The 26,129-nt window shown below is 33.4% G+C and overlaps 2 protein-coding genes and 1 pseudogene across 5 annotated transcripts; 1 reads left to right on the top strand and 2 right to left on the bottom strand.

The window, feature by feature from the left end:
• Positions 1-10,719: 10,719 nt before the first annotated feature.
• Positions 10,720-12,449, bottom strand: LOC111275099 (vacuolar protein sorting-associated protein 28 homolog 1 pseudogene; annotated as a pseudogene). 2 transcript variants are annotated; one of them, XR_016334210.1, is made up of 2 exons: positions 12,052-12,449; positions 10,720-11,720 (listed from the first exon to the last, which is right to left on the bottom strand). The product of XR_016334210.1 is annotated as a vacuolar protein sorting-associated protein 28 homolog 1 pseudogene, transcript variant X2 (transcript). The 2 variants fall into 2 exon arrangements; XR_016334209.1 differs by having other exon boundaries at positions 12,218-12,449.
• An 852-nt stretch (positions 12,450-13,301) lies between these two features.
• LOC111275098 (Tetratricopeptide repeat (TPR)-like superfamily protein) lies at positions 13,302-18,077 on the top strand. Of its 2 annotated transcripts, XM_089755097.1 has the most exons (6): positions 13,302-13,434; positions 13,541-15,017; positions 15,227-15,411; positions 15,507-15,677; positions 16,302-16,754; positions 17,437-18,077. In XM_089755097.1, exons 2-6 carry the CDS (start codon positions 13,817-13,819, stop codon positions 17,872-17,874), a joined length of 2,448 nt encoding a protein of 815 aa, XP_089611223.1. In that variant the 5' UTR covers positions 13,302-13,434; positions 13,541-13,816; the 3' UTR covers positions 17,875-18,077. The 2 variants fall into 2 exon arrangements, with proteins under 2 accessions (XP_089611223.1, XP_022715971.2); XM_022860236.2 differs by having other exon boundaries at positions 13,302-15,017.
• A 1,668-nt stretch (positions 18,078-19,745) lies between these two features.
• Positions 19,746-21,514, bottom strand: LOC111318764 (uncharacterized). Its single transcript, XM_022921634.2, has 2 exons — positions 20,819-21,514; positions 19,746-20,444 (listed from the first exon to the last, which is right to left on the bottom strand). The coding sequence occupies exons 1-2, from the start codon at positions 21,414-21,416 to the stop codon at positions 20,047-20,049; spliced, it is 996 nt and encodes a 331-aa protein (XP_022777369.1). The 5' UTR covers positions 21,417-21,514; the 3' UTR covers positions 19,746-20,046.
• Between the last annotated feature and the right edge of the window lie 4,615 nt (positions 21,515-26,129).

Genomic DNA, 26,129 nt, shown 5'->3' with positions numbered 1-26,129 from the left:
CAGAAACTATAGTTTTTCTCACATGAGAAAGCAGTGTCCTAGTCCTAGACAAGAGTTTTCTCATAAAAATAGCACAATTAGAAATGAGAGTTGAGGAAATTCCTCTCGCCCTTGGGCGTTATTGTTTCTTCTATCCAATCAAGTTGGAATCCAACAAAATTTATGGTCAGGAGATTTTTTTCGACAGAATCCCTTCAAAGGGTTCCGGAAGAAGAGCTAGTTTAAGTCAATATTGTTGCGTGGGAGGTTACTAGAACATATCAAATGTTAAATTGACCATGTTTAAACAGCTGTTTCACATCCCTTTTCTGAATGAAATTTCACTGGTTCTTTTTTTCCACTTCTATTTGTTCACATTATTGGCTTGGAAAATGGTACGAGCATTCCATTGCCAGTTATGGTCGGGATAGAACAGACGTTAAAAGGCCTTCAGCATCCCAGTCCACTTAATCTAACAATAATCTTTGGTACACTCCCAATGTCATGGTCAGACCTTGGTGTGTCATAGTCCTGCCATGGAGTAGCGAACGAGACCTTATGCATAGGATAGTGGGCAGGCAGTATGAGCCTCAGAGCTAGACGGACGTGCAGTCACGCCCTGGAGCTTGATAGCCTAGTGGGGTGCTCCCCTGTGAGCCTTGTTACGGGCACCGTCAAGTCGGTGCAGCAATGAGTTAGATGCGAGCAACATGGGGACCAAGAGGAAGATCATGGTGACTTGAAGACCTTGGAAGTGCTTTAGAAGAAAAGTGTCTCCTTTTCAGACATTGTTATGGTTCCTAGTAGTAGAACCCTAAAAGCTAGGTGTCATCCTTTTCGCTAGGATGGAGACTCGAGTGGGTGTGTAAATGAGAAAACCAAGTTGTTGCTAGCTCCAAAAGAGCATTTTGAGGCAAATATGCCATACTGCGACTGTGAGAGCTAGAAAATGAGCCCTGGATGCGATATGTGGGTGAATAGCCTAGAGGAAGTAGCCTCTTGAGTAGACTTTTGAATGCCAAGCAAAGGGCATAGGAGTCCGTCACACCTTGAGTATGGTGTTAGTTGTGTGAGTCGAATAGCGGTCGAATTATGAGATCAAAATGCGATACCTAGTGCACCATGAAATGATGTTAATTAGGCCATGAGAGAGAAATTCAGTATTATCCTTGTGGGATCCAGTCTCATTGGTTTTTTTTTGACTATTCAAAGGTCACGAATTTTGTGTTTTTACGCTTCCTTAAGAGAGCCTTGTATAATAAAAAAGGTCAGGGTTGATTTTTGGTGAAAAAAAAAGAGAGAAATAAAAGAGGTGTCGAAGAGAGAAAACGCAAAGCTAGAAAATAAAAAGAAAATAAAAAAGAAAGAATTAGTTGAATGAAAGTTGATCTGTGATCTGATTAAGTTAAAATTTTATCAACAAGTTTATGATTTAGAGTTCTACATTTTGAACGGTAAAGATCAAGTTTGAAGCTCTCTATGAATAAATTCAAAGTGTATTTGTTAAATCATCTATTTGGTGAAATTTCTCTAATTGTCTCTCTAGTTGTTGATTAGTTCTAGTTTTAGGTAGAGAAGAACTTTATATATCTATTATTTAATAGTGAAGATTTTTTTGGTGGTATGTGATTTTTTTCTCTACATTGGACGATTTTTCATGTAAATCTTAATGTGTTTTATTTTTTCAATGTTGTTGATTATTGATTGTTGTCTATTATTGTGAGTTTATTACGATATATTGTTTTTGTGTTATTGTGTTTATTGCTTTAGGCCTAACAAATGGTATCAGAACGATGTTATTTTGAGACATCGATGTAGAAGCAACCTAATATAGAAGTAAATTTTATTTGAGATCATGAAGGGTGATACAAGTTTCATGATAAAATTGATAGTATCAAATTATTCAATTTAGAAGCCTATGATGAAAGATAATTTATACTGCGAAGATTTATATGAGCTGGTATTAGATGATTCGATCAAATCAGTAGATATGAAAGATGAAAACTAAAAAAAGTTAAGTAGAAAGACGTTGGCTACATTTGAAAAATGTGTTGATATCAGCGTGTTTCATCATGTAGCGTAGGAGACAGATGCCCACTATGTTTAGAAAAAATTAGAGCATTTTATGAGAGAAAATAGGTATAAATAAGGTTATGCTTGTTAAAAAGTTTACAACTTTACATACAGGGATGGGCGATTAATTACAGAGCATTTGAGTGATTTTTAAGATATATTTAATCGAATGATTATTATGAAACTTAAGATGGATGATGAAATGAAGGCACTGTTTCTTTTAGATTCATTACCAGATAGCTGAAATACTCTAGTTATTACTATTCTTAATTCAACTCATGATTACAAAGTGATATTGGAGATGATAAAAGACAATATGCTTAATAAAGAAGCAAGACGAAAAGATTTAGACCTTGAAAATCAAGCTCTGATCACAGAGAATAGGGGTAGAAACATTGATAGAGGTCAAAACTTAAAAGATCGTAGTAAGTCTAAACATAAATCCAAGTCCAGAGATAAGTGTAGTGTTTTCATTGTGGTAAAATATATCATATAAAATGATACTGCAAAATCTTAAAGCTAAAACGAAAAGATGAGAAAGATAAGAGTTTAGATGATGACAATATTATAGCAGTAAATTCAAATAGTGATTCGGTTACTTTGATTTATACACATGATGATTGTAATCATGTTCGTAATCTCGACATTGAGTGGGTAGTTGACACATGAGTGGTATATCATTGTGTTCATAAGAGGGAGTTTTTACAACTTACAAAGCAAGAGACTTTGGTTGCATCAAGATGGTAAACAAGAGTGTGTCGTAGATTATTAGGATTGATGATATTATTGAACAAACTAATATAAGCTGCATGTTAACTTTGAGGGATGTCAGACATATTTTAGATATGAGAATGAACTTACTTGCTATTAATGTCTTTGATAAGGAAAGATATGGAGTTGACAAAAGATTGGGCAGTGAAAGTTTCTCAAAGGATTTATGGTAGTTGCAAGGAAAAAATTATGATGCACAATGTACAAGATATAGATGCAATTGAACGACAACCAACTAATGTCATTGAGGATAATGCTTTAGCAAACTTGTAGCATAAGAGGTTGACACACATAAGCGAGAAATGGTTACAAGTTTTGATAAGGCAGTCTCTCATTCTTTTGATCAAAGGTACATCTCTCGATTTATGTAATCATTATTTGTTTGGTAAGCATCATAATTTTTTTTTGTAAGAATTCTCAGAGAAAAGAAAATAGATTAGAATTGATTTATTCTAACGTCTATGGTCTCATTAAGGTTAAGTCATTAGGTGGTAGCAGGTATTTTGTTACTTTTATTGATGATGCTTCACATAAGACTTGAATGTATATGTTAAAAAATAAAAATCAGGTATTACAGTATTTTTAAAATTTTATGCGATGGTGAAAATGGTGATAGAGCTATCCTTGAAGTGTATTCGGATTGATAATGATGAAAAATATACATCCAAAGAAGAGTACAATTTAAATTATGATATTAGACATGAGATGATAGAACCTAAAACACCGCAGCATAATGGTATAACTGAAAGAATGAACCGCACCATTGTGAAAAAAGTCAAATGCATGTTGAGGATGACAAAATTATCAAAGTCATTTTGGGGTGAAGCAGTCAACACAACTTGTTATTTGCTTAACAGATCACCATCAGTTCTTTTATGTTTTGACATTCTAAAAAGAGTATAAACAGAAAAAGATGCTTTATACTCTCACTTAAAAGTTTTTAAGTGTAAAACATTTATGTATATGCCAAAAGAATAAAAAATCAAAGCTTGACAGTAAAGCCACATAGTGTGTGTTTGTAGGATATGATGATGAAAAATTTGATTACAGGATATGGGATCCAGTGAAGAGAAAAATAGTTAGAAGTAGAGATATGGTCTCCCATAAAAAAAAATTATAGTAGACTTCAAAAAAAATGAGAAGACTATATGGGTTACTGTTGAATATGATGTTTCAACACCGATGAGGTTTAATAGAAAAGAACCACAGATGATAAAAATGAGCAAGAAACAAAACTTGAAGATATGAATGAGCCAACCATAGTTAGTGATGAGTAAGATGCAATCAATTTTGAGTAGGGAGAGCAATCATTTCTACCTGAGAGTGTTGAGCAAGATGAGCTACTTTCGGCATCGGGTGGCATAAAATTTTAGCCTAGAAGATCTATTAGAGAGCACAGGCCATCTACCAAGTATCTAAGTTTAAATTTTATTTTAGTTATCAGTGAATGGGAGTCGGAGAGCTTTCAAGATGTGCAAGCTATTTCGAATAGAGAGTACTAATTAAAAAAAATAAAAAAAAGATAGAGTTATTACAAAAAAATAGTACATATGATCTTGTTAAACTTTTGAAAGGAAAGAGGCCATTGAAAAATAAATGGCTGTTCAAGTTAAAAAAAAATGGTGACAAACTAGTGAGGTAAAAGCTCGATTGATGATAAAAGATTTTTCTTAAAAACCAGGCATCGATTTTGATGAGATCTTCTCTCCAATTGTGAAGATGAGTTCCATTTGAGTGTTACTATGATTAGTAGCTAGTTTGAATCTTGAGCTTAAGCAACTTGATATTAAGACTGCATTCTTGCATGATGACTTGCAAGAGGACATTTATATGAATTAACTTGAGGGTTTTGAAGTGAAAGGGAAAGAGTACTTAGTTTACAAACTGAAAAAAAGCTTGTACAGCTTGAAATAAGCTCTGTAATAATAGTATAAAAAGTTTGATTCTTTTATAGTGAGTCATAACTATAAAAGAATAGTAATGGATCCTTATGTATATGTCAAAAAAAATTTTGATGATAACTTCATTATTCTTTTATTATATATTGATGATATGTTGATTGTGAAACAAGATGTTGGTATAGTTCATAGGTGGAAAGAACCATTGTCTAAATCCTTTGACATGAAGAATTTAAGTCCAACAAAGCAGATTCTCGGTATAGACATTATCTAGGATAAGAGAGCTGAAAAGTTGTGATTGTCATAGAAAAAGTATGTTGAATAGGTATTTAGTAGATTCAACATGCAATATGCTAAATCAATTAGTAGTCCACTTGCTAACTATTTTTATCTGAGTAAAAAATCTTATCTGATTACTAAGGAAGAGCAATAGCTATGTTAAGTATTTCTTATTCTTTTGTAATTGGTTTTTGATGTATCTTATGATTTGCACACGACCTGACTTGCTCATGCAATTGGTATAGTGAATAGATTTCTTGTTAATTTGAGAAAAATTTATTGAAAAGTAGTGAAATGAATTTTCAAATATTTGAAGGATACTTCAAAAATATGTTTGAGTTATAAAGTTTCATGATCAATTCTAGAAGGGTTTACTGATGTTAACATGACAGGTGATCTTGATAGTATAAAATCTATTCAGGGTATTTATCCACTTTTACAGAACAAGTTATGTCTTGATAGTCTAAGTTACAAAAGTGTGTTGCTTTGTAACTACAGAGGCTGAGTATATTGTAGCAACTAAAGTATGTAAAGAAATACTTTTGGATGAAACATTTTCATCTTAAATTGAGGTTGAATCAGAAAAAGTATATGGTGTTCCATGATAGCTAGAGTGCTTTAGATTTGAGTAAGAATGTCATATACCGTTCTAAAATAAAGCACATTTATGTTAGATAGCAGTGGTTATATTAAGTGATTAAGGAACAACAGATGCTGTTGAAAAAAAGTTCATACTAATGAGAATGTAACAGATATATTGACTAAGATATTTCTCAAAAAGAAGCTTGAACTCTATAGTAACTTAGTCAAAATGAGTTCTTTGACCAAGGTAAATTTTAAATAAAATTGTTATCGTAATGAATCTTCTCTTAATGGGGTTAAAGGCAAAAATTGTTAGGAAAGTGAGGTCCAACTCTATGGATTTTTTTACTATTCAAAGGCCACTGGCCTTGTGTTTTTAGGCTTCCTTAAGAGAGCCCTACATAATAAAAGGTGAGGGCTAGTTTTTGGTGAAAAAAGAAGAGAGAAATAAAGGAGACGCCGAAGAGAGAAAAAATAAAGCCAAAAAATAGAAAAAAAAAAGAGAATGGAGAATTGGTTGAATGAAAGTCAATCTGTAGTTCGATTAAACTAAAATTTTATCAGCTGGTTTATGATTCAGAATTCTATATTTTGAACGGTGAATATCGGGTTTGAAGCTTTCTAAAAACAAATCTAATGTGTATTTGTTGAGTCACCTATTTAGTGAGATTTCTCCAATTGTCTCTCTAGTTATTAATTAGTTTTAGTTTTAGCTAGAAAAAAATTTTGTATATCTATTATTTGATAGTGAGGATTTTTCTGGTGGTTTGTGATTTTTTTCTCTAAACTGGAGGGTTTTTCACGTAAATCTCGATGTATTTTATTTTTTTTACATTATTAATTATTGATTGTTATTTATTACTGTGGGTTTATTGTGATATATTACTTTTATATTATTGTATTATTGTTTCAAGCCCAACAATCCTAACAGATACGAGTTGTGCTTATTAAGATGATATAGTAACATGTGCACTTGTTATGTGCCGTAGGTGAGGTAATGAGGTTACACGAGGAGTGATTGAGCTCACGACAAGGAATCCTACAGAAGTAGATGTGTTGAGGACGGTTAAAGGACCAAACGAGTTTTAATTGGCCAATGAGTATGGCCATATGAGTCGTACGGGTTGGTGGACCATATTTGGGTTGGCTAGGATAAATAAACCTATGAGATATGTTAGTCAGAGGACCAATTGTGTTGAGCAAGCCGATGGACATTTCATTATGAGTCGGATGTGGTTACCAAACTGAAAGAGTTGAGCAAGGCAGGGATATGTCAATTGAGATTGAACGAGAAGGTGGATGTTTAGAGTAAATGTTTGCCATTGGGAACGGCCTTTAGTTCAAGTGGGTCGGCGAACCTTGAGTATCAATGGGATGGTGAACCCTGAGTTTGAACAAATCAAAAGACCTTGTGCTTGGAATGAATCAAAAGATCCTAAAAAAAGAAACAGGCTTCGAGAAAGGTCCTTACCCCGAGTTGAGCTACTAAAGTCAAGCAAAGTTTGAGTTCATTGAGGTTAAAAGTGGTTGCAAGCTTCTATGGAGTAAAGAGTACATGGCTACATACAGAAGTGAGCTTGAATAAAAGTGGGGTGAGCACTTCAGTATGAGCAGACCGGTGATTGAAATCAAGATGACAATGAGATGGTATCATTATGAGTAATGGTTGGCCAGAAGACCACACCTAGAGAGATGATTATGGAGGGGCCAAGAGGACCTAAGTTGGGAGATGACCAAAGTGTTTGAATACTTCCATGTTAAGGTCAAGTGAGATTGATGCCTCATGAGCGTGGTTAACTTAAGCACTATATCCAGAGGGACACATAAAAGGCGCATCGAAGAGTTGATGCTGCAGGTGTGCGATTGGTGTGATAGGTAATGTCTGGTGGGACGGATCATCGTAAGGCAAAGTATTAGGAGGTTATTTTTTCTACTGAGGGTTATAACAAATAAATGCAACTTGAGGTCGCAACTTTGAGACTAATGGTGAACCATTGTAGTGGCAGATTGAGTAATAGGTTGAGTTTAGCCTATGGATTGAGGTAAGGGGAGAGAAAGGAAAGGAATGGAAAGGAAACAAGAGGAAATGGGGAATTTTTTTATTATTATTATTTTTAGATGACATAAATAAAAATAAAAGAAAGGGAGGTATGCTTAGATCTCCTTAGTTTTTCTCTAACTTTTTTCATTTTTAATTGCCCCAAATCAGGGAAAAGGAAAGGAAGGAAAAAGAATAAAATTTTTAAAATATAAAATGATTATTATATTTTTATTAATTTCTTTAAATTATAAAGTATACGATTTTAAACTTCAAAATTAGATTGATAATACAAACCATTGTTTATAAATAAATTTACTATTTTCAATTTTTTTCTTAATATTTCATAAATTTCATTGATGAGTATTTTTATGAATAAATAAAGCAAAATTGAAAATATGGAATACGATACCACAAACATATAAATGTTATAGTAATAACAAAAATTGTCAAAAGTTATAACTGAAAAAAATATATAATAAATTATTTCTTTCCCTTTTCATTATTTAACCAAACAATAATTGTTAGGATTATTTTGCTTTGCTTTCCTTTATTAATTTTAGTTATCCAAACAAATGATATATATATCATTTCTTTTCCTTTAAAATTTTTTTTTCATTCTTTTACTTTACATTCTTTTCCTTTCATTTACTAATATTTATCCAAATATAGTGTTAAAGTTTTAAGGGAGGAATAGCACAAGACATGCAATGGAGCTGGGATGAGACCTATCACCAGCAGCAATAAACAAGTACTGTGGGTGGTATTTCATGTGACAAAATCACGACCTAATCCTTGAGGGCAAAAAAGAGGAACATATGAGAAAATGTCAACTTTGTGCAACAAGGGAACTAGGTTGTGGTTTTGCTGTCGATGGGAGCATCCATGTAGTAATTTATTAAGGGAGATGTCATGGTTAGGCTTTGGTGTGCGTTGGTCCTACCATGATTGCTTGATGCGGAGTAGCAGATGAAACCTTGTACATGGGATGGTGATTCTGAAACAGTGGGCAGGTAGTATGAGTCCTAGAGCCAGACGGACATGGAGTCACTTTGGAGCTTAACAGCCTAGTGGGGCGTTCACGGTTAAGCCTTGTTATAGGCACCTTCAAATGGGTTGGTGAAGTAATAAGTTAGATGCTAGCAACATGGGGGTTAAAAGAAAGATCATGGTGCCTTGAGTTGGCTTTAGAAGTGCTTGGAAAGAAAAGTGTCTTCATTTCATACATTGTTATGATTCCTAGTAATAAAGCCCTAAGAGTTTTTGTGCTATTTACAAGGGGACGATCGATGTCAACTCTCTATACACCTTTGGTTACTCGATAGACGGAAACTTATTAATTTGAAATGAGCTACTCCTAAACGTATATAATATTTAAATGATTAGATATCGTAAAGTTATGAGTGTGAGATAATGTCTCATCGAGACGTAATAAACCCGAGGAAGGTTGGAGTTGACAGGTCTCATATTGACTTTTGCATCAGGGCATGAAGTCGCATCATAGCATTTGTTATGCCCGTCGGTTTCCCCTTCATAAGTCGCCTAATAAGAAATGAAGGATCATAAGTTGGTGCTTGTGTAAGTGGGACACTAACGAGCTTGAAGAATGATCAAGCTAGCGTCCAGGGCAGCTGCTAAACCCTTGTGGCTTCTTGAAAGCATGTGCGGGAGTGTGTTGCAGTTGGGGCAAACATTCGAGTAACTCAATAGACATGATATTGGTGTCCATCATGCGTGTAAAAGGTCTAACACGAGGTTAAGAGGCATAGCCCCAATATGAGACCATTGTGGATGGTGTGTCGAGCCTAGTGTGGCTCTGGTTGGTTGCAGGCCAACACTAGAAGAGTGCCTCGGGTTCCAAGCACTGAAGTAGAGAAATATACGTGCGAGCATGATGTTGAGTTCTAACCATGTTAAAATGAGATATCACAACGGAAATTGAAGCTGCATACCCCATACGAGTCCTTGATGGGTTGGTCTTCGAGACCTTGGTGTTTGGCTAGCATTGGATGGGTGCTTGAGGCCTCCCGGTAGATAGCTGCTGGTTAGTTAATGGGATGAGTGTGCTCCCTCGATAAGTTTCAGATGCTTGCAAGCGACCCTTTAGGATCAAGCCACAAAAGGCTACGAGTAGTTATGGTGTCGCACGATCATGTGATTTCAACATGATAAATTTCAGATGCTTGCAAGCGACCTTTTAGGATCAAGCCACAAAAGGCTCTCGTGCGTGACGTTAGGTGTTATTGTGAGTTGTCCACGATGGAGAGAGATAACCAATAGATAACCTCTATCATGAGTAGTTATGGTGCCGCACTATCATGTGATTTCAACATGAAAATGCTCGGTCTGTGTGACTCCCAGTTTGTTTACACTGAGGCTGCATGCCTCCAATCCTAATGTCCGAAAATAGACCTGCCTATTCTTCACCAGATAGGAATATTCATACCTCTTTGCCTTGGAAAACATATATAGAAATAGAAGTAAGCATTTAAAATCCGGTTGAATTTACTTGTACGTATAGCTTTCATAGCCATCGATAACATAACATTTGAACAATATAATGAAAAAAATTGATGCCCCAAAACCACATCAAGTAACTCATACCAGGCCTTAACCGCAATTTCAAAAACATTTTGATCTTAAGAAAGCAAGCACCAAAGGCCATTCACCATCTCAGAAAACCCACTAAGCACGAGGCAGAAATGAATTACCGGGAAAATTACCTCAAGTAAGGGAAGTATAACTTCCAAACAATTTCAACTCATCAAAAAAAAAAAAAAAATGGAAAGACAAATCTTGACAATCTGCAATCCATTTCCTGTCAAGTCCAAAACATCTTAAATTGAGCACAAATAGAGAGACTTCAGACTTGCCTCATTTCTTGCCATGTTTTGAATGCCTAATACCATGAACTGCATTTACTTGAATTGAAGAATTTTCAGCCATTGTGCCTTTAAGTGTTGTTGCTTATTCATCTATGAAAAAGAATGCCAGCTCTTGGATGGGATTATACCTGATTTCGAAACTTTCAGCTATGCTGGACAAATAATTAATATACAAGACAACAATCATTCATGCATAACAAATAAACTACCATGGTAAAAAACAATAGGCGAATGAATATTTTAACATTACAAAACCAAATCAAATCACAAATTCATTCTCACATACATGACACCATAAACATTTTCTCCATAATCAGAGCACATAATAGCATCTTGAGCTTAACAACCCAATAATTCAAAAATGTATACACTGTTATCCACTAATAATCCTTTCCAGACATCACTAGGAATCCACCGGCTTGCAGCACTAAACAAAAATACCATATATTGGATCACTTCAAGTACCAGCATTAGGCAAAGCTGCCATGAATGAATTGTATGAAGATTCCAAGTCAAAGTGGAGCTGCCTAGCTTGCTGTTCTGTTAACTCATCTGCTGCCCCCATCTTTGATAACCTTAAAATCCACTCCTTCATCTTTGTCTTCCCCTCAAAATCAGAAGGCAAAATACCAAGCTTATTAAGTGATGCTGAGAGGTCAGACAACACAGGGTGCACTTGATCAACTGCCACCATATTGAGTTTCAATGAATCCATGGCAGTAATAAAGTTCTGCACGCATTCAGCCACAATGGCAGCTGACGTAGTAGCAGACACAGCAGCAGCAGCTCGGTGCTCTACAGTGGCAGGCACCCCAGAGGTCACCAGACGATTTATAGCAGCTGGGCAATCCATTTTATATGTATCTGCAAAGCGTTCAATTCTAGGTACTGTGTCTTTGAGTGTAGAAGATAAGGTTTTGAAATGGGCAATAAGCTTTAGGCACTCAGTTTCATATTCAGATGATGAAATTATATCCCTCACATAAGCCTTCTCAAGCTTCTCTGTTGCTTTGATAATGGCATATAGCTCTGCAAAATTCTCATACATTTCTCTCTCGCGCTTGTCGCTCCATAGCTTAACCTCCATCTAGGCTAGACTTTGTATATTATTATATTGAATAAAAGGGTCGATCAAATAAATTGGGGTTTTGAGTTAGAGTTTGGAGGATTGGAGAAGAGAATGGGACACGCGCAAAGAGAACTAAAGATTATTCACTGCGAAACAATTGAATCAATAAAACAGAAAAAAAAAAAAAGCAATAAGATGTTCATCATCATCAATAAAGATTCTAGTTTTCTGCATAACATATAAATCCAACCAATACTGAAATCAGCAAAGAAAATGAAAATCAAAGATACCCAGAAACAAAATCACTAACTTTATGAATTCTTCAATATCAAACATGGGAAATATAAAAAATTTAACATTGTTTAGTTCTATTTCTATATGATTTTCTAAGAGAAAACCAACAAAGAAAATAAGCTAAGAACAAAACAACCGGATGATCAAGAACAAAAATTGAAAGAACCCAAGAAAACTTCTTACCTTAGTTCATCCCAAAATGAGTCATTCCCTAACAAAATTCTACGTTCACAGTGCAAATCAAGGGAAGAAAAAGGGGTGTCTTCTTTTTTTTATTTGTCTGGTAAAAATAATAAAGAACACAAAAAAAAAAAATTAGTGTGGGGGAATTGGGATGAAAATTACTTACAATTTACAAAGTGAAACGCGGCTTTGAATGTCGTGCAGTGGTGTTGAGTTGCAGCAGAGGGAGAAAGAAAGAGAGAGAAAACGGGGTCTTTGCGTGTGCGTTGGAACATATTATTAGGTGCTTACGGCATCCATGTGTAGAGCAATTGGGAAGGACCTGAAAAGTAAAACGGCTCCCCCACCCTTCCCTCGTAGTGTTATCGTGTAGTCAAAGCTGTGGGATTGCCTTTTCCTTTCTTTCTTACCAGATCAATCGATGGTTATAAGATTTAAAATTATATAATAACAAATTTATCTGATATCCCATTATTGAAAGTTCTTATATTTTTTTTTAAAATAAAATTGAAGGATCGTCATGTTTGTGGAGTTTAAAATATATCATTAACGTTTATATATTTTATGCTTAAATAGTGAATAAATTTAATAATTGTTAGTGAATCACATATTATTAAATTATTAATAAATTATTATAAATTTGATAATTAAAATTAATTTTTATTATTTATATTTAAATTTTAAATTTTTTTAAATTTATTCATTAATAATAAATACATAAAATTTATATAATATTATATCAAATGTAAATCCGTACACAATGAAGTCATATATTATAATATTACATCACCGGCGTAAGAGTTAGACGCGTGCAAAGTCTAATTATTTGTCTGGACTTGTAGGCTGGGTCCAGTTCTTATAGGCTTGCGTTTAGTGCTTAACTTTTTTCTTTAAGTATTATCATATATAAATTTTTAAGAAAGAAGCTAATCGTGTAATTTATTAATAAAATATTAAAATTTTAATTTTAGTGCTTACGATTTAATTACTATAATTTGAATAAAAAAAAAATCCCTGAGCTGCGAATAAGAAATTTGAACTGGGAATTATTCCAAAACCAAACAATCTATCCATGACAACTGTGGATTATTGAACAGAGCATGGGCTTTGGACAAAACTAGGCATGGGCAATGAATGAGCCTATAAAAATTGGTCAACCTAGTCCAATGGACCATATTTCATGGCCTACTCGGCCCATTCGTCAAATCTTGAAGCAGGTTAATCAAATCCGATTCCTGCCCGAAACTCGTGAATAGGAAAGTGAAAATAACACAAAAATCTGCGGGATCCAGCAGGAAACCATCATCAAAATCGGGACTTTCCCAGCAAAATTATTTCGGGTTTATCTCAATTGTATAAACACTGCCACAGCTTTCCACTCAGGTCAGTCAAGCAATTTTCTCACAGGTTTAGGGTTCAATTGTTTTTCATTTTTATTTCTGGGTTTTATTTTTTTTCCTGGCTGTTTTCTTGAATGTCGTTGCCAAAGGAACTATACCCATCTCAAGATGACCTTCTTTACGAAGAAGAACTGTTAAGAAACCCCTTTAGTTTGAAACTATGGTGGAGGTATCTAATAGCTAGATCAGATGCCCCTTTCAAGAAAAGGTTTTTAATTTATGAAAGAGCCCTGAAAGCTTTGCCTGGTAGTTACAAACTTTGGCATGCTTATTTACGCGAACGTCTCGAAATTGTTCGGAATTTACCCGTTACTCACCCTCAATATGAAACCCTTAATAATACTTTTGAGAGGGCGCTTGTTACAATGCATAAGATGCCTAGGATTTGGATAATGTACTTGTTGACGTTAACGGAGCAGAAGTTGATTGGTAAGACGCGTAGGACATTTGATAGGGCGCTTTGTGCATTACCAGTGACTCAACATGATAGGATTTGGGAGCCTTATTTGGTTTTTGTGAGTCAAAAGGGTATCCCTATTGAGACGTCGCTTAGGGTTTATAGGAGGTATTTGAAGTATGATCCTAGTCATATTGAGGATTTTATTGAGTTTTTGGTGAATTCAAGTCTGTGGCAAGAAGCAGCAGAGAGGTTAGCATCTGTTTTGAATGATGATCAGTTTTATTCGATAAAGGGTAAAACCAAGCATAGGTTGTGGTTAGAGTTGTGTGACTTGTTGACAACACATGCCACAGAGGTTTCGGGCCTCAATGTGGATGCAATTATCAGAGGCGGGATTAGGAAGTTTACAGATGAAGTTGGGAGACTGTGGACTTCGCTTGCTGATTATTACATCAGAAGAAATCTGTTTGAGAAGGCCAGGGATATTTTTGAGGAGGGAATGACAACGGTGGTTACTGTGAGGGATTTCAGTGTCATATTTGATGCTTATTCACAATTTGAAGAGAGTATGGTGGCTCTTAAGATGGAGAACATGGATTTGAGCGATGAGGAAGAAGAAGACGTTGAGGAGGATGAAGATGAAGACATCCGTTTTGATGTTAATCTGTGCAAGTCAAAATCCAAGTTTGAGAAGAAGATATTTAAGGGTTTTTGGTTACATGATGACAAGGATGTTGATTTGAGGTTGGCTCGGCTAGAGCATTTGATGAATAGAAGGCCAGAACTGGCTAATAGTGTCCTTTTACGCCAGAATCCACATAATGTAGAGCAATGGCACCGTAGGGTCAAGTTATTTGAGGGTAACCCCACCAAGCAAATATTAACATACACAGAGGCTGTTAGGACGATTGACCCAATGAAAGCTGTTGGAAAGCCGCATACTCTGTGGGTGGCTTTTGCGAAGCTTTATGAGACTTATAATGATCTGGCAAATGCTCGTGTCATTTTTGATAAAGCTGTCCAAGTAAATTACAAGGCTGTTGATCACTTGGCAAGCGTATGGGCTGAGTGGGCAGAGATGGAACTGAGGCACAAAAATTTCAAAGGTGCACTGGAGCTGATGAGACGTGCCACAGCTGAGCCTTCTGTTGAGGTCAAACGAAGAGGTAACTTTGTTTCTGTTGCATCAGTAAATGATATCTGAATTGGATGTTAGGTTTTTACATTCCTTCTGACATGCATAGCTTCGTATCCTATTCCTTTCCATCTCGGAGTCTTGAAACCTTTTTTCTTTAAAATAAAAATGAGACCAGTGTTATCTATGGTTGGTACCTTATTAAGCTTAAGGATCTTTGGTCTACTTTGTTGTTGTCAGTGGCTGCTGATGGGAATGAACCTGTTCAGATGAAGCTCCATAAATCCTTGAGGCTCTGGACATTCTATGTAGACTTGGAAGAAAGTCTGGGTACTTTGGAGTCAACTCGAGCTGTCTATGAGAGAATACTGGATTTAAGAATTGCTACGCCACAAATTATTATAAACTATGCATTTTTGTTAGAGGTAAAAACAATTTTGTACTTCTGTTACAACAATTCTGTTAAAAGTTTTCCTTATATGGACTGATGGACTAACAAGAGTTCTTCTAATTTGTGCAGGAGAACAAATATTTTGAAGATGCTTTCAAAGTGTATGAAAGAGGTGTCAAGATATTCAAGTATCCGCATGTGAAGGATATATGGGTCACTTATCTGTCAAAGTTTGTAAAGAGATACGGGAAGACGAAACTGGAACGAGCAAGGGAGCTGTTTGAGCATGCTGTTGAAACGGTATGCATATTATTATCCTTTCAAATCTTTAGGCTAGTTATCATTGTTGCTGACGTATTATAAGCATGGGTTTTTCACAATTGGCTTGATTTACCTTTTGTATAACTAAAGTAGGTTTAAGGGCACTTATTAAGTTGTAATAAAAGGAGGACCTCTAGCCAAAATTATATGCCTATCTGTTTCTATTTTTCAGGGTTGATTTCGGAGTTTATTACTGGTCACTAGACTGAAAGGGGGAATGGTTTCCCCATTCTCAAAGCATAAGATTCTTGCTAAAATGCATTTAACAGATAAAGAACTTTAAAACTAGTTAGATGGCATTACTCTCAGTCTGCCTTTGGCTGCTTAGAGGATTGTTGTCTGTGCAAGAAATAATAGTCTCAGATGACTGGCAAGCTGTTAGTATCGTTGATTTAATTTTAAAGGTGTAGAATAACATGATTATGTGGAAGCACGAGTTTGACTGTTTGGAAACTTCCCTTTTAAAGTCTATGATCTGCTTTTTTTGTCTTTCTTCCATTTCCTTTATTTTTCTACCTAAACTTTATATTTGACTTGAATGATGCCGATTTACCATTGTTCTATGATACTAATTTTGACATCAGTTTGACTCATTTTTATCAGGCACCTGCAGATGCAGTAAAACCTCTGTATCTTCAGTATGCAAAGCTGGAGGAGGATTATGGGCTGGCTAAGCGAGCTATGAAGGTCTATGATCAAGCAACTAAGGCTGTGCCAAATCATGAAAAACTTGGCATGTATGAGATTTACATTGCCCGTGCAGCTGAGATCTTTGGTGTCCCAAAAACAAGAGAAATTTATGAGCAGGCAATAGAGTCTGGTCTTCCAGATAAAGATGTGAAGACAATGTGCTTGAAATATGCAGAGCTGGAAAAGAGCTTAGGAGAAATTGATCGTGCTCGTGGAATATATGTATTTGCATCTCAGTTTGCTGATCCACGCTCTGATGCTGATTTCTGGGATAAATGGCGAGAGTTTGAGGTGCAACATGGAAATGAAGATACCTTCAGAGAAATGTTGAGGATTAAACGGAGTGTCTCTGCAAGTTATAGCCAGGTAAGCTTGTTGTTCTTTGTTATTTTTAATTGCACACAACCAAAAAGCATAAGTTAAAAGAAAGATTCGAGTTTTAATATTCATTTCTTATGCATCGAGAAATGACCTTTGTTTGGACAAAAGGAGATGGTTGTCACTGGTAATTTACCATTGAAATGTGGATGAAATAAGTAATGGCATGCATTATGCTTTTGTTTATGCTTTCTTCTTATAGGACAAAATAAAACTTGTTTACAAGTTTTAATATTGCTGACTACTAAGGCTCTGTTTAATGCTTTTGATTTTTGCTATTTGTTTCTAGTTTTCTATTCAAATTTAATTTAATTTAATTTATTTTTCTTTTTCTTTTCTATTCATTTTTTTGAAAAAAAGCAAAAAGCATTTACTAAATGGAGTCTGAGTTTTTCCTATTGTCATCAGATATGTTTCTAGAATAAAATGTTTTAACAACTGTATCAGTATATGTTCTTTATAGATCATCTATCATCTAAGGACTTAATTTCAATTCATTTTGTGCTACTGCTACCGGCTACCTTGACAGCATTTGTGTTACTATAAAGATGCCGTTTGGTATTGGCATATCGATATCATGCAGTGACATATCACTTACATGTATTAATATCTAATTTAATCCTTGTTCTTGCATAATCTTGTATTTTCTCATTGTTTTCTGTTCTTTCAGACACACTTCATTCTCCCAGAGTATCTCTTGCAGAAGGATCAGAACATTGATGAAGCTAAAGACAAATTGAAACAGGCTGGTATCTCTGAGGATGAAATGGCTGCACTTGAGAGGCAGTTATTACCTGCTGCTAATAATGCTACTATAAAAGACAGCACCAGAAAAGTAGGGTTTGTGAGTGCTGGAGTTGAGTCACAGGCTGATGGCGGGCTGAAAACAACAGCAAATCTTGAAGATATCGAGTTGCCAGAAGAAAGTGACTCAGAAGAAGAAGTTGAAATTGCGGAAAGAGTTGTTCCATCTGCTGTGTTTGGGGGTCTTCGGAAGAGGGACAGTGATGACGATGAGGGTGGAGATGATGCCTCAGCTGCCAAAGAACAGAATGGTAACAGCAGGCTGGGTGCACTTGAGCGAATTAAAAGGCAGAAGAAAGCTTAAAAATTCTCGATATTCGACCCCTATTGAGTTGGCCAAAAAATAGGGAAAAAAAAATCCTACTGAAATAGTTTTGACAATTCTATGAACCATGTACCCAATTAGCAAAATTTCCGAGCTGTATTCTTAGTATTTGTATATTTTGATCAAATCTGTTAAGTTTTGGAGTTCTTTCTTCAACTTTAATATGATCTATTATTGGACAATCCAAGTGACTACTAGCTCCAGTGTTTAATCTTAATTTTCCCATATAAAATATCATCAAATGACAGAACATATATGGAGTCTCTTCCTGTTGTTTGTCTTCTGGCAGCACTGAACAACATATTTTCAGATTATCAATTATTACACCGAAAGGTGCTGAACTTTTGTAAGGTGAGGGAGGTGAATTTTAAGCAGTGCTTGCGCTCATCCAATGAAGAACAAAAGGGAAGTAATGATTATCATGTGAGGTTGAGGCAAACCCATTGCCATTGGCTTCTGTTTCTTTCAGACAATGCCATTATTAGAGACGCATGCTACGATATGAATTATTATAGTGGTGAATGCCACATTTTTCAGCCAGCCCGAATGTGACCTGACCCATCAAACGAACAACTCCATCCCAATTAACAAAGTGGATTAAGTGAATGGAATTTTATTTATTATATAACTTAAATTGGGGTTGGGGCCTATGGTTAGTACTTATATGAAGCTTTAAGATACAGCAATACTTTGCCGAAAAGCTTGACCTTAAAGAAGAGTTAATGCTATTGCTAGGGCTATGATTAAAACCCAACGTCATAGGGCAATCAGTTTCAATTTTACCGGGAATAAAGTTTCCATGAAATACGAATCTGTGGTTTTGGAGCTATATGAAGATCAAAATTTGATTGCTCAAACATAAAATTAGTGAGAACTAATCACATAAAACTCTATTCAATTATTATAAACATGTTTAATTTAGGGTGACGTTGACGCTGTAGAGCTAGCGTATCAAGGTGTTGAAAAAGACCAGACCACATCATTTTCAGGATGTTTAAATTTTGATTTTAACTAAATTAATCCATTGAATAAATTTAATTTTATTAATTGGTCAGTTATTAAATTAATTTCAATCAATTATTAAAAATTATTTTAAAAAATTTTAATTTTTAATTAATTTAATTTTAAAATTGAATTAATTAAAATTTTAATTGAGATATAATAAAACTTATATATATAACTAAAAATATATAAAATTATACGTTTTATTTCTAGTTATTAAAACTTTTAATTTAATATTATGATATTAGAATATTTTTATTAAATAATTTTATTTAATTTATTTTTAATCTAAAATGTTAAAAACTTAAAATATAAATTAATTTAACATATTCAGTTATTTGATTAATAAAAAAATTAATAAAATCAATTGAGTTAGTTTTGATCAATTAATTTTTAAAATAAAAAAATTTAATTTAATTAATAAAAATAATATAATATAATTCAAATCAAAATTATCTAACACCCCTAATCACATTTATTCGGCTCCCAACCGTTCCAACCGTGGATTAGGTGTCATAGTGGGTATAGGCAGACAAGGACCTGCCACATGCATTTCATTATAGAATACACCATTATTCTACTTATCCATGATGCATTGAATGGGATGTCTTTTTTATTGGTAGCTTTTATTTATAACGAAAATTAAGGGAATTTGAAAAAGAAATTTTAATATATTTAAAATTCAAACTTTTAACATTTTAATACTTTTTATTTTATTTAAAAAAATTAAAGGAATTTAATATATATAAAATTACATTATTGAAGCCATCTTCATTTCAACGTAACCTTCTAAGTAATTTTGTTATGGCCCATGATCAAGGCTCAATTAAACTAAACAAAGAAAATGATGAGCTAGTAGAAAACATATCAGTTATCCATTTAAATATGAAAACTGCTAGTTGTCTTCATTTACAATACTTTAATTCCTATGAATGATCCTACTCACACTCAAACCTTTTCCATCAAGCATTTTTTTTTTTCATTTTTGGGTAATTTTTCTTTTTTTTTTCAACTCCAACACTCTAAGCCTGTTGGAGAAAACACATTCTTCCGTTTTTTTTTTTTTTTTTTTGGTTATGAAAGGAAATATTTTCTATCCTTAAAAAAAAAAAAAGGTTGATTTAACTATGGTCACCCAATAATTAGTGGCTAACATCCACGGTTAAGCATCTCCGTGTACTGATTAAGTGACTCTTGCCTCTGCATCCTCATCTCGTCATTAAACTTCTTTATAAACGCTTCCACTCGACGGTTCAACTCGTCCTGACTCAGCGACGGCTCTTTCCTCAGCTTTCCTGAAGCCGGAGAAGAGCTCACTTGTACAGGTGGACGCTGGTAATTGGTCCGGTCTCTGAACGTTTCTGATTTCTTCATCAGAGGCGAGTCAGCCAATGCTTCCACCTTGATATCACGGCCGTGATGCTCCCACGTGTCCGACTTCTTCAAGTGCCTCGTCAACGGCATTGCTCTCCCTTCCGTTATCATCTTCCACGTGTTCTCCAGTGTCTCATGCCGTTTTGGCTTCGCCACCCTCAACGCTCGGACACCTGCATTAGTCGCAGATATTTAATTAATTAAATCACCATTCCATCCTTCTTAGTTACGTAATTTAGCTATTTTAATTTTTATAATACAGGAAACAAAAGGACTATTTTGGACTTTTTCAGTGGCACGTCAAGCAGTCTCTTGTTTTATTTATTAAAAAAAATCAAACCGACGACGTTTGAATAGAACTCGGAACACCTGAACACTGAAACGCTGCCGGAGAGGCTCCGTCGAGTCGACAGAAAAAGCTTTTCTGATTTTTTTTAATTTCGATACTTTAGATATAGACAAAGTCTAACGAATAACTGTTAAAAGTTTTTAAAAATAAAAAATAATAAATTGTAAAAAAGATTCGATGTAGAAATTGTGAATATACCTTCAGGATTGGCTTTAACAGGTTTCCGGTGACCGATCCTAGAAGAAGCCGGGGGTTTCTCCGGTGGAAACAGAACTACAGATGGAACCTCCGAAGAATCCATTCTCCTTGGAGGAATCCACTCTGACTTGGAGACGGCAAACTCGTCACCTCCATCTCTATCATCTTCAACCACCACATTGCTCTCCTCAAAAACCGTCGTTTCCACCTCTTCTCCTCTCTGCTTTGGCTCGTACACGAAGGCACTCGGTTCTACCACATCGAAATCTGAGCCACTCTTCATCTCGTACTCTAACGCCGGCCGTTGATCAACCGAGATCTTCGATCTTCGCTGCATCTGCTCCATCTGATCTTTCTCGCTGTTGTTTTGATGAAACCACGACGATGCTGCGATTGTGATAATGATTCCATTGATAATGACGTAAAGATAGGGAGGCTTGAGCCAAGAACGGAAGGTGCTCCACAATAACGGAGCTTGAGATACAGAGAATTCCAAAACCAATGGAACAGAGACTTTAAGTCCGAAAGCTATACCTAATATACTAATAGAGATAAAGAGTACCTTTAACGACAACATCCAAGTGCTAGCCAACGCCATTTTTACAGGTGAAAGAAAAAAAAAAACACCTTTCTTTGGTTTTTTGAAGGCTAAAGGGTCTTTTTTGATTTCTTCTTTTGGGTTCACCGGGTGACAGAGGGTCAGGTGAATGGAAATTTATAGGGAGGGAGAGTGGGGAAACAGTTTAGGATTGAATCTTGCCCGTTGGATTTAAGATGAATTGTAATTGACGGATGATGTTTGTTTCCTGAATATCAGCGGTGGCCCCAGTTGTAAAATGAAATAGTAGGAGAGAGATAAATTTTAAGGATTATTTATTTGATTAAATTATTAAAAGATAAGGTGAAGGTTAAAACGAAGCTTTCTTTGCTTCTGTTCAAGTCGACACGAAAACAAGTGATCCTTCCAGAACTAGACCATCGTAATTATGTTTTTTTGACAATTAAGTTACGTTCTCAATCAATCAAACTAATTTCTGGTAAAATAATTTTACCATTACTATTTCTTCTCCTAATAACTTAAAAGATAAATTAAAAAGGATTTATTTCATATCGTAAATTTAAATTTTTCTGGTATTTTTTTATTAAAAATTAAAATATAAGAATAAAAGAATGAATTTTAATTTATTAAAATTTGATTTTTAAATTGGATTAATATTATTTTTTAAAAATAATTGTATAAATTATTTAAAATAATATTTTTTATAATATTTATTTGATTAATGAAAATGTTTTTATTTTTAAAATTTTGAATAATGGCAAATTTTTTGTTTGGGTGGTTAGTTGAGTGAGAACTAGTTAATTTTTAATTTAAAAAAGTGTGGGGCCAAACAAATAATAATAGACGCGGGGGTTTCAAGAATTTTAATATATTTAAGTGAGTAATCTTTCTGGAGACTGTAAAGAGAATTGCTTTTTTAAGAAACCTGCAGACTATAATTGTGTACTATAATATAGTAAATGGGGCTAAAAAGTAGCAGTAGGAATTCCTTTTGAATTATTTAATGGGAATAGAAGTAATCCATTTTTTTCCAACGGTCATATTATTGACCGTTACTCACGCAAGTTGTAGCAGGATCCTGAAGCGCTGCTCCAGTGGGTGCGGAGGGGGTTCGACCTTTGGGCATGTGATCTACAGCTTGCTGGCGCACCTCTGACCGACCAACCTTTTTTTCTTTGTTCTCGTTTGAATTTCATCGTATATTTTGGTGTGATATGATTAAATTTATCACATTATTAATTAAATTCAAATAATAATATTAATAAAATTAAATTAATTTTAATTTTTTATTAATTTTTTTAATGATAATTATAATAAATTTTTAAATCATAATTACAATAATTTTTATTATTATTTTTAATTTTACTGTAATTAATCTTATCATTCATCTAAATAGAACCTTTGTAAGATTGAAATAACTAATGATTTTATCATTTTATGGAAAAGCATGGGTTATTTTAAGAAAGATGGAAAAGAAACTATTGAAAGAAATGGAACAGTGTGGCTAATGGCTGTGTCCTACCAATTTCCAGTTACTAAGAGGATATGTGCTGTGTCTGTCCCCAAACGTAGTAACCTGTCATGAATGCTTTTATCTTTTCTTTGTTTTCCCCTTTTAATCAGGCTTTTATGAGTGCGTCGCTTTGGTGTTTAAAATATTTGCTCAAACTTCATTTCATTTAAATGGAAAAAAAAAATGGGAGATTCCTTAGCTAACATAGTGATTATTGAGAAGAAACATTGCGCTTTTTTCACCTAACCTTTTACTGCATTTAAATAGCCATCATAGCTTAACGGTTCATCATGTAGATTGGATGATAAGATTGATTTTGATAAAATTAAAAATAATAATGACGATAAAATTAATTATTATAGTGTTAAAATTAAATATTGTAATTATTAAATTAAAATTAATAATGAAATATATATTTTAGATATAAATGTAAAATGCAATAATAATGATGAAATGAAGTTTAGTGAGAAGAAGAAAAACTTATTAACGATATTAGATTTAAATTAATATGTAATAAAATTATAATCTATATATTATTTAAATTAATAAATAATTAAAATTATTCTATGTCAAATAATATTTTTGTTAATAAGTTGAAACTTAATAAAATTATTTTTTTATCAAATAATACTTTTATTATTAAATATTTGAGAATTATTTATATATATGTTAATTTTATTTAACATTTAAAATCTTTAAATTTTATTTAATAAATAATAAAATGTTTTTTTAGATTAAAGTTAAGAAAAGAAGAAAAAAAAACAAAATTTAAGATTCTTATAAATAAATACTCATTTGAAGACAAAATAGGAATGAAAAAAAAAATAACGCGGGTAAAAGAATCCAATTCTCGAATTTGGATGCAAATAATAATAATAATTCGTGAGTCTCGCATCTTATGGGGTAAGGTAGAGACTTGACTAAGCATCTCAAAGTCTTTTTTTTTTTTTTTTTTTTTTTTCAGCACAAAGCCAAAATACAAAAAAACGACGAGCGATAAGAAAGACTTGAAGTCAGGACTCGGTCCATATTTATGGACAAACAATTTATAATATATGCTCAAAACTATATATTAAGGCAACATGAGACCCCATCCATAATAAAGTCATTGACATTTTTTATGTTTCTGATCAACAACATCAATATCATGAAACTTAGAGTGGAGACATGAAATTCTGCCCTGTTTGGTCGATGGGTGTTTTAACAGTTGGTTGATGAGCAGATATTTTTCAAAGTACATGTCAAATAAATTAGTCAAGAAAAAAAAATTATAAACTGTGAACCACCATGTATATATATATATAGCAAGAGAATTCTATAATTGCAATTGTATATATAAAAACATTATAACAATATTTTAATTAGTTTTCAACTCTTAATTATTTCATTTTCATGACGTTTTATCCATAATTTTGTTTGCTGGCTACAAGACTCCCGTTTGCAAAATGCATGAATATATGATCAATTAATATATAATATTACATATGATTCTTATCATTTTAGAATTATTTAGGATTCATTTTCCTTTAAAATAATTAAACAACCAATATATATTCGTGACTCTCAAATTATAATATATCAATAGAAGAAAATCCCACCCCATAATTAAATCATATATTATACTCTTTTTGTCCCAATTTATTTGTCTTGTATTGACTTTAACGGAGTTTAAGAAAAAATTAACTTTAATGTATTTATATTAAAATTAAAAATCTTTTTTATAAAATTAAAGTTCCATAATTTTTAATATTAAAAAGTCAAAAAATCATTAAAATAATTTTAAAATATAAAAAAGTAAAAGTTTTAGATGTTAAAAAAAAAAAAGACATAATTTTGGGACATCTAAAAAAAATACACAAAGAAAATGAGACAGAAGGAGTATATCATTAGTTTCAGAATAATAAATCCAAAGTAAATAAATGATGTAACCGTGGGCATCACAAGAATTTTCCATAGCGGTTTAGGTGTGACAATAAGTTTTATTGGTTGAATAGTTGAAAATCAACCAAAAATAGTAAGATAGTGTTTGGTTTTACAAAATAGAACCATTTTTTGTTTTTATTTTTCAAGAAAATGAAAAATATGAGTGAAAAACGTATTTGGTAATTAAAAATGAAAAAAAAATTTTAGAAAATAAAAATAAAAATGAGTTGAAATATAAAAATTAAAAAAAAATGTTTTTAATTGTAAAAATAAGGGATGTTCATTAGTTTTTTCCTTATGTTTTGTAAATTAGCATATTTAAACACTTTTTAATGTTATTGATTAATAAATATATATTATATTTATAATTAGATGATATTAGTAGTAATATTATTGAATATTTTATTTATTTTCTTATTTTTGTATTTTAGAAAATAATTTTTATTTTCAATTACTAATACATTTTTTAGAAAACAAAATATAAAAATTATTTTCTAAAAAATGAAACTAAAAGATAAAAACAAAAATTATTTTTTTCAAACCAAACGAAACGCAATATTTTTACTGTCAACAATTGTTCGACTCATTGATAAAATATTAAACTCTTAATTTTATTAATTAAATTCAATCTCTCTCGAATTCATACTTTAAAAAAAAAAATTTAAGACGATATTGCATGTGCCGTCACGTATAGTAGTCTTTCATGCAAAAACTAAATACTATGGGTAGTGGCTGAAAAGATATGCTTTAAGTAACTTTTTCTGCCAAAAGTAACGAGCCCTAAGAGATGGGAGTTGAGAAACCCAATTGTTGCCGTGTATCGTGCCATCCGTTTGCATGCAATTTACAGTACTTTAGGGATAAGAGATAGAAACTTACTGATTAAGACATTCAAAGTCATTGGTCTTTCCAGATGTCAATTTAGTATGTACTTTCTAGATTAATGTTGTGCTAAGATTTGAAATTAACGCTCCCTAAAAAGGATTAAGAATGAAGGCTGATGAACAACGGTTGCTTTCGGCTAAAACGCGTGTCGGAGAAGGGTGACAAATTGTCGGTCCATTAATATTCCAAAATGTTTTAGGATTAGGTACTGCAAGGAGAAGATAGAGTTGACTCCGTTAATCAAAGTCTAGAGAAGAAGAAAGTGCATGGTAGTTGTATTAAAAAAAAAATCATTTTCAAGCGAAAGTGTATGAAGATTTGAATTAGAAAATTATGGATATTTCACCATAGAAGGACTTTGGCCATGTATTTTGTGGATAAACAAGTAATGCTGCACATGTGGTATGCGTATGCATCAGAAATAATGGTGG

The sequence above is a fragment of the Durio zibethinus genome, chromosome 26, assembly GCF_047325235.1.
Source record: "Durio zibethinus cultivar Kanyao isolate XHJ-2024 chromosome 26, ASM4732523v1, whole genome shotgun sequence".
Taxonomy (NCBI): domain Eukaryota; kingdom Viridiplantae; phylum Streptophyta; class Magnoliopsida; order Malvales; family Malvaceae; genus Durio; species Durio zibethinus.
This window is presented reverse-complemented; position numbering and strand designations above follow the sequence as displayed.